At 42.2% G+C, this 7,943-nt stretch overlaps 1 protein-coding gene across 4 annotated transcripts in view; it reads right to left on the reverse strand.

Moving 5' to 3' along the window:
- Positions 1-7,922, reverse strand: part of gfm2 (GTP dependent ribosome recycling factor mitochondrial 2) — a 60,760-nt gene extending 52,838 nt beyond the window's left edge. The window contains exons 1-4 of one of the 4 annotated variants that reach the window (XM_063049249.1): positions 7,755-7,922; positions 6,237-6,341; positions 4,687-4,774; positions 518-563 (exon numbers count right to left, since the gene is read on the reverse strand). In XM_063049249.1, coding sequence (XP_062905319.1) covers positions 518-563; positions 4,687-4,774; positions 6,237-6,302 — 200 coding nt within the window. In that variant the 5' untranslated portion in view covers positions 6,303-6,341; positions 7,755-7,922. The other 3 variants (XM_063049248.1, XM_063049251.1, XM_063049250.1) reach the window with 3 other exon arrangements.
- Positions 7,923-7,943: the final 21 nt, after the last annotated feature.

Here is a 7,943-nt window from a genome sequence, read left to right on the forward strand (position 1 = left end):
AAAGTTACACACTTTTTCAAAACTCATTATTATGTATCATAATATGTGCCCTTACCAAACTATCTTTGTCAGTATAGCCAAAATTCTATTTAATTTTTCTGTAAATTTCAATGGTAGAAAAATCTGCAAACTAGTCACTGTAAGTTTTGAACAAAACTGGATGCAAGCTAATGATATCAACAGATTTACTGAGATTCAACAGCAGCAGCAGAATATATTTTATCAGTTTCACTTACGATAGGAGAGAAAGTAAGGGGGCTTGGAACTAAACCAACAGCCTGGCAGAGGATAAAGCAGCTGTTTTTACATGGTGAAAACAGTAAATTTTGCTGCACACATATGTATCTGCATTATCATGTTTTTATGCAATTCATTTCATTGTTTAAGAGAGTATCTACTAACAAAATGCTAAAGATGTACGCTGAGATTTTTTTTCTCGGGAAGATATATTGTTAATTTTAAAGACATTTAGTTTAACTGTTCTGTGGTCTTCAGTATTGCATGAATTCGTACTTACTTAGAGATCTCAGGATTAATAATAGTGCGCAATGACTTAATGTTCCCTGCAAAGTAGGAGAAACCAAAATTTATTTCTCTGAATTAATATGATCAATACAATGTTAAGAAACAGAAGTCACACAGCCATACAGTATGTATCTAGGCCCTTTGGCCCTACTCAGCCATGCTAACTATATATCAACCACTCTCCTTGTGAAAATGCTGCCCCTTGTTCCCTTTCAAATCTTTCCCTTCTCACGTTAACCCTATGTCCTCTAGCTTTGGACTCTCTTACCCAAGTTAACACTTTGGCTATTTACACTATCTATGCTACTCATGATTTTATAAACTTCTAAAGGATTACTCCTCAGCCTCCGGGTAATAAAGTCCTAGTCAACCCAGCCTCTCCTTATAACCTATTTCTACTAAAACAAATAACATCTTGGTGAATTTTTTGCACCCTCTTTAGTTTAATGACATTCCTCTAATAGTAGGGTGGCCAGATTTGGGCACAGTAGTCCAAATGTGGCCGTACCAAATTCTTGTCCATCTGGAACATCACCTCTCAACTCCTGTATTCAATATTCTGAACCACTTTCAAGGACTTGCGTATCTGAACCCTTAAGTCTGTTCTGCAACACTTCTCAGGACGCTACCATTTATTTTACAAGTGCTACCCTGGTTTGTCTTAGCAAATACAGCATCTCCCATTTATCTCCTGGGAATGTATAAAAGATGGCCCTGGAGTCAGCTGGCAACTCTCTGCGGGCTGCAGGAATTGGTACCAGTTTTCCTCCTAAATATACTCCTTTTGAACAACTTTCCCTGCAATCCGAAGCATGTAAATTTTCTCTTAACAACAGACTGCAAAATTACATCAATGATCTTCAGATCTCACATTCGATGGGTAAATGCAGAGCAGTTAAGCACGGCATCTTTAAGGGTCAACACCAAGGCCAAAGCAGAAAATGCAGCAGGAGAGGCAGGATTCAAACCAGGCTGAAGCGTAGTGGGGTGAGGCCTCCTCTTCCGAGCATCTTGTTGGCAAATGTACGTCACTTGAGAATAAGACTGACGATCTCAAGGCAAGGCTGCTGTATCAGAGGGAGATGAGGCAGATCCCAATTGTTCGTTGCATTGAGACTTGGTTAACAGCAAACACACTGGACACAGCTATCCGACCAGAAGTTTTTACGATTTTCAGAATGGATCAATTCTTGATAAGAAAAGAGGTGGTGATGTATGCTCTTTACTCAATTCTCGTTAGTGCACGGATGATGGGATTATGTCGACTTCTTGTTCTCCTGACTTAGAACACCTGATGATTAAATATGGACTATTCTATTTGCCTCGAGAGTTCTCATCCATGACCCTGACAGCAGTTTACATATCGCCAGTGGCCAATTATAGAAACATCGAAAACCTACAGCACAATACAGGCCCTTCGGGCCACAAAGCTGCACCGAACATGTCCTTACCTTAGAAATTATCCAGGCATAGCCATAGCCCTCTATTTCTCTAAGCTCCATGTACCTATCCAGGAGTTTCTTAAAAGACCCTATTGTTTCCGCTTCCACCACTGCCGCCAGCAGCCCATTTCAGGCGCTCACTATTCTCTGCGTAAAAAACTTATCCTTGACATCTCTTCTGTACCTACTTCCAAGCACCTTTAAACTATGCCCTCTTGTGCTAGCCATTTCAGCCCTGGGAAAAAGCCTCTGACTATCAATGCCTCTCATCATCTTGTACACCTCTATCAGGTCACCTCTCATCCTCCGTTGCTCCAAGGAGAATAGGCTGAGTTCATTCAACCTATTCTCATAAGGCATGCTCCCCATTCCAGGCAACATCCTTGTAAATCTCCTCTGCATCCTTTCTATGGTTTCCATGTCCTTCCTGTAGTGAGGCGACCAGAACTGAGCACAGTACTCCAAGTGGGGTCTGACCAGGGTCCTATATAGCTGCAACATTACCTCTCGGCTCTTAAACTCAATCCCACGATTGATGAAGGCCAATGCACTGTATATCTTCTTAACCACAGAGTCAACCTGTGTGGCAGCTTTGAGTGTCCTATGACCTCGGACCCCAAGATCCCTCTGATCCTTCACACCGCCAAGAGTCTTACCATTAATGCTATATTCTGCCATCATATTTGACCTACCAAAATGAACCACCTCACACTTATCTGGCTTGAACTCCACCTGCCACTTCTCAGCCCAGTCTTGCATCCTATCAATGCCCCGCTGTAACCTCTCACAGCCCTCCACACTATCCACAACACCCCCAACCTTTGTGTCATTAGGGTTAAGGTTATAAGAAAGCACTCGCGAAACTGGATGGTGCTGTCAAATTGTAGTCAGCAACTTTAACCAGGCCTGTTTGAAGCAAACCCGACCCAATTATCACCAGCACGTAACCTGTTGCACCAGACACACTAGACCACTGCTGCACTATGATAAAGAATGCCTGTCATTCCTTCCCAAGACAACATTTTGGCAAGTCAGATCACTGGCAGTACTCCTACCTGCATACAGACAGAATTGGATTGGATTGAATTGAATTAACTTTATTATTTACATGCCTCGACTACATGAGGAGTAAAAATCTTTTAGGTTATGTCCTCGTTCAAATGTGCAATTATAGTAACTTATAATAAATATTATGTACAATGGGATAGTCAATATAACATAGAAATACAGTAGCGTCAGCATGAATTAATCAGTCTGATGGCCTGGTGGAAGAAGCTGTCCAGGAGCTTGTTGGTCCTGGCTTTTATGCTGTGGTACCATTTCCCGGATGGTAGCAGTTGGAACAGTTTGTGTTTGGGGGGACTCGGTCTCCATTGATCCTTCAAGCCCTTTTTACAAACGTGTCTTTGTAATTGTCCTGAATAGTGGGAAGTTCACATCTACCAATGCTCTGGGCTGTCCGCACCACTCTCTGCAGAGTCCTACGATTGAGGGAATTACAGTTCCCATACCAGGCGGTGATACAGCAGCTCAGGATGCTCTCATGGTGCCCCTATAGAAAGTTCTTCGAATTTGGGGGCCCATAACAAACTTCCTCAACTGTCTGAGGTGAAAGAGTCACTGTTGTGCCTTTTTCACCACACAGCTGGTATGCACAGACCTTGTGAGATCCTCGGTGATGTTTATGCCGAGGAACATAGAGCTGTTCACCCTCTCAACCTCAGATCCATTGATGTCTATAGGGGTCAGCCTGTCACATTCCTCCTGTAGTCCACAACCAGCTCCATCGTTCTTGCAACGTTGAGGGAGAGGTTGTTTTTTTTGACACCACTGTGTCAGGGTGATGGCTTCCTCTCTGTAGGCTGCTCTTTATTATTTGAGATTAGACCAATCATTGTAGTGTTATCAGCAAATTTAATTAGCAGATTGGAGCCGTGGGTGGTGACACAGTCATGGGTATACAGAGAGTAAAGGAGGGGGCTTAGTATACAGCCCTGAGGGGCACTTGTGTTGAGGGTCAGAGGGGCAGAGGTGAGCGAGCCCACTTTTACCACTATATTAACTTGCCTAAAGAACAAGGCTCCAGAGATCAAGACAGTCAAGAGGTGGTCGTGGGAGGCTGAGGAACAGTTACAGGATTGCCTTGAGTCAGTGGACCGGACCATGTTCAAGAACACACCTGAGGACATGAATGACTACACCAGGGTCATTACAGACTTTACTCAAAACAGCTGAGAATGAGTGTCCCCCCACAAAATGGTTCAGGGTTTTCCCCAATCAGATTTGCTAGGTATGCCTGCAGAAAAAGAATCTTAGGGTTGTATGTGGTGACGTGTAGGTACTTTGATAATAAATTTTACTTCGAACTTTCAATAAAAAGGTTAACATGTGAGGAGCATTTGATGGCTCTGTGGGAAAGGATTGCAATACAAGGTCTTACCACAGTTAGGCACCGAGGACTGAGTCCTTCGTAAGAGCTATTGACAGGTGTATTGTGGCCACGTGAATAGCATTGATGGAGGAATATATTAATGTAACAACTTTACTAATGTAAACAAAGCCAAGTACTGACTTCATATATATTTTTTATGAATAAAGTTAATTTTTTAAAATAAGAAAATTAAGGAACTATTGGACAATTTGTTATCCAAATTTACCCTTTACTTAAATTATAATGAAAACTGTGCCTTTTCTTTATGGTAACTGTGCTTAAACTTACCTGGGGCAGTGCTATACTTCCTGAAGAAAGTACTTTTTACATTTCTTCTGACATTATGTGCAGCCTTGATCCTCCAGAATGGAAGACTCTGAAAGTAGAGAATCAATCAGAGCTAGCGATTATTTTTAATGCATGTTATAATACTGTAGTGATTTACTGGGATGTTTACCTTTTGCTGCACCACTTTCAACTGAATGGCATTTATATATACAGTGGAGTCTGGTTAATTGGGCCACTTCAGAACTTGTACATTTTGGCCCAATTATGGCTATCCCAATTAGCCAAAGTTCCATGGAAATAGTTAAAAAGGGATAAAAAGAGACAAACTGCTGTTCAATGGAATTACAAATTACCTATTTAAATTAAATACAGAACAAAATAGAACACTACCAATACTACTGGTGGTTGCCTGTCGTATTCAACGATGACAGGAAATCTGTGTGGGAAATCTTTTCAATTGGAAAAGCCACTGCACCAGGACAGTTCCACTCTCTTGACTTTGGAAGTCCGGGTCCGCGGTATGAGTAGACATCAGAAATGGGGTCTTCCCTGTTTGTAGTAGTTGGTCATGACATCTTCTGTGTCTCGTCATGCCCTTCTCTCTGCACGTGGCATTGCAGAATCACTTTCCTGGCTGTTGGATTTCACTGTAGATCTCATCGGCCCAGTCGACCGGAGCTGACTTCACATGCTCTACCCCTATCTCACCGGGGTAGGAGACTCGCTGGCTACCTTCGCCTGGTTTAGATTGCCTGTCAAAGTGGTAAACCAGGGTGTGGCCACTCTCACATGCAAACAGCTACTTGGACTTGTAAGTGAGGTAGTGGAGTTGGACTTTTAAGTGAGAGCTGAATGTCCGGTGGAGACCAAAGGTAACATTCAAGATGATTGTCGATACCTTAAAACTCTTTGTAGTTCCTAACTTGGCTAAAGTAGTGAAATCGTTTCATTTGCACACCTGGCCATTTCTAGCATTTCCAAGTCAGAATGCTTGAAAACACAGGGAGCAAAACAGTTCTGAAATAGCTTGCTGCTTATTTCCCAGCCCCAAAGATCACTGCTTTTTGAACACAAACACGTGATGCTATTTAAAAACTGTTTGCTCTAAGCTACTGTGGTATCTAACATTAACATCATGCACATGACTAACACTAGTTAGAAACTGTTTGGCAATAGTCTCCTGTCCCAATTAAGCAGCATAGTATCCCAAATAAACAAAAGGAGTCTCAGCTATTTTCTCGATGAGGTCTTTACTTTAAGATGGCCTAAGTAAGTGACTGCCCCAATTTAACCGATGGCCCAATAAACTGGAATCCACTGTATTAAGATACTAACATTAAATTCTAATACAATAGGAACTACAGGTTTCCAAGGTTAAGAAAAAGGACAATTAAAAGAAGTTGAAATTGATATGAAACTTCAAATGAAGAGTTAGCATTATAGAAACCTGATGAGATTAATAGATTCTTTTCTAGGATGCAGTCATATATGAATTTTATGCTTTCACACAAATTATTAAAGAAGGTTTTATATCAATTTAAAATAGTAACCTTTAACAAATGACATCCTCTGGAATGAATCCCAAATAAGGGCAATTCCATTGCAAACCACCCCATTCTCCTTGTTACTGGTGAGTATGTTCATGTAAGAGATACCTAAAAAAAACACAGAATATTTTTAATGTTGCAGAGGTCAAATGCAGTCTGGACTGCAGACCAGATATAGGAAATAATTTTCTTCCCTGACATTTGGTCTGTTATTTGCTTAGTCCAAAAATGTCACTATTTCTCTTATTAGTTATATTTTCTAGAATGCATTTACAGAGTAGCAGAGGGAATGTCTGTAATAGGGTTGAGACTAGGACTTACTATGTGACACAGTGCTTTGGGTGCCATTTAGTCATAGTCATAGTCATACTTTATTGATCCTGGGGGAAATTGGTTTTCGTTACAGTGGCACCATAAATGATTAAATTATGCCAGAAAATAAGTCCAGGACCAGCCTATTGGCTCAGGGTGTCTGGCCCTCCAAGGGAGGAGTTGTAAAGTTTGATGGCCACAGGCAGGAATGACTTCCTATGACGCTCTGTGTTGCATCTCGGTGAATGAGTCTCTGGCTGAATGTACTCCTGTGCCCAACCAGTACATTATGCAGTGGATGGGAGATATTGTCCAAGATGGCACGCAACTTGGACAGCATCCTCAAATTTCAGACACCACCGTCAGAGAGTCCAGTTCCATCCCCACAACATCACTGGCCTTACGAATGAGTTTGACAGAAAACGACAAACTACTATGCTGAAACTGTGAGATGCAGAACACAGCAGATGAAACATAAGAAATACTCAAAAACTAAGGCAATATCTGTGAAGGGAGAAAAACTGAACTTATGTACAGGCAAAACCCCTTAAAGACTTCTCAGTTCTGGCAAAGAAAGCAGGAAAATTAGATCACCTGAAACGCAGAAGATTAGGTGCTTATGTTGAACTTCATTGGAACAGTGTAGGAAGTCAAAATCCAAGAGCTTGAAGAGCTAATATAACCTAATGACAGGAATGGGCAATCTGAAGTTAGGGGGTCACTCTTCTAGACAGGATGGAGGTGTACTACAAAGTGTAGAAGAGACGATGTTATGAATAACAAATAGATTACACTGCGTTGAAAGAAGTGCACCCGGAAGGACTGTTTGGTTTCCTATAGTGGGAGAATCTGTATGCTCTCTCCATGAACACGGATATGCCCAGCTACTCCAGCCTCTTCTCACATGCCAGACCAGCTGGACGGTTATTTGGCTACTACAAATCACCCTTTAGCGAAGATACCTGGCAAACGGAAGAAGAGCATAAGGGGATGTACGGGAGAATGACGAGAGGGAATCAGGATCATTTGCAGTCTAGTACCAGCATAGCCTTCCACGCCAGTTCCCAAAACAACCGCCTCAGTCCCACTCCCCTGTGACCTCTCCCCTCAGACAGCACCGGAGGTCAGGATCGAACCAGATGACTGTAACTCTGAGGCAGTGCCTGTACCAGTCAGCGCCTTCCATGATACCTGTTAATCACACAGCACCTGCCCCCGAGGATCCCGTTTCGGCCGACGGGTCCAGGAGAAATCGGTCTTCCCAGCCTATCCTCCTGGCCGACCTGCCATCCCAGCATGCAACGCGAATGGCACACCATCCTCACCACACATTTGAGCAATTCAGTCAACAGAATTCACTGTTGTAAATTCTGAACGACAACATCTTATAAAGTTAAG

The sequence above is a fragment of the Mobula hypostoma genome, chromosome 5 (assembly GCF_963921235.1).
Source record: "Mobula hypostoma chromosome 5, sMobHyp1.1, whole genome shotgun sequence".
Lineage (NCBI taxonomy): Eukaryota > Metazoa > Chordata > Chondrichthyes > Myliobatiformes > Myliobatidae > Mobula > Mobula hypostoma.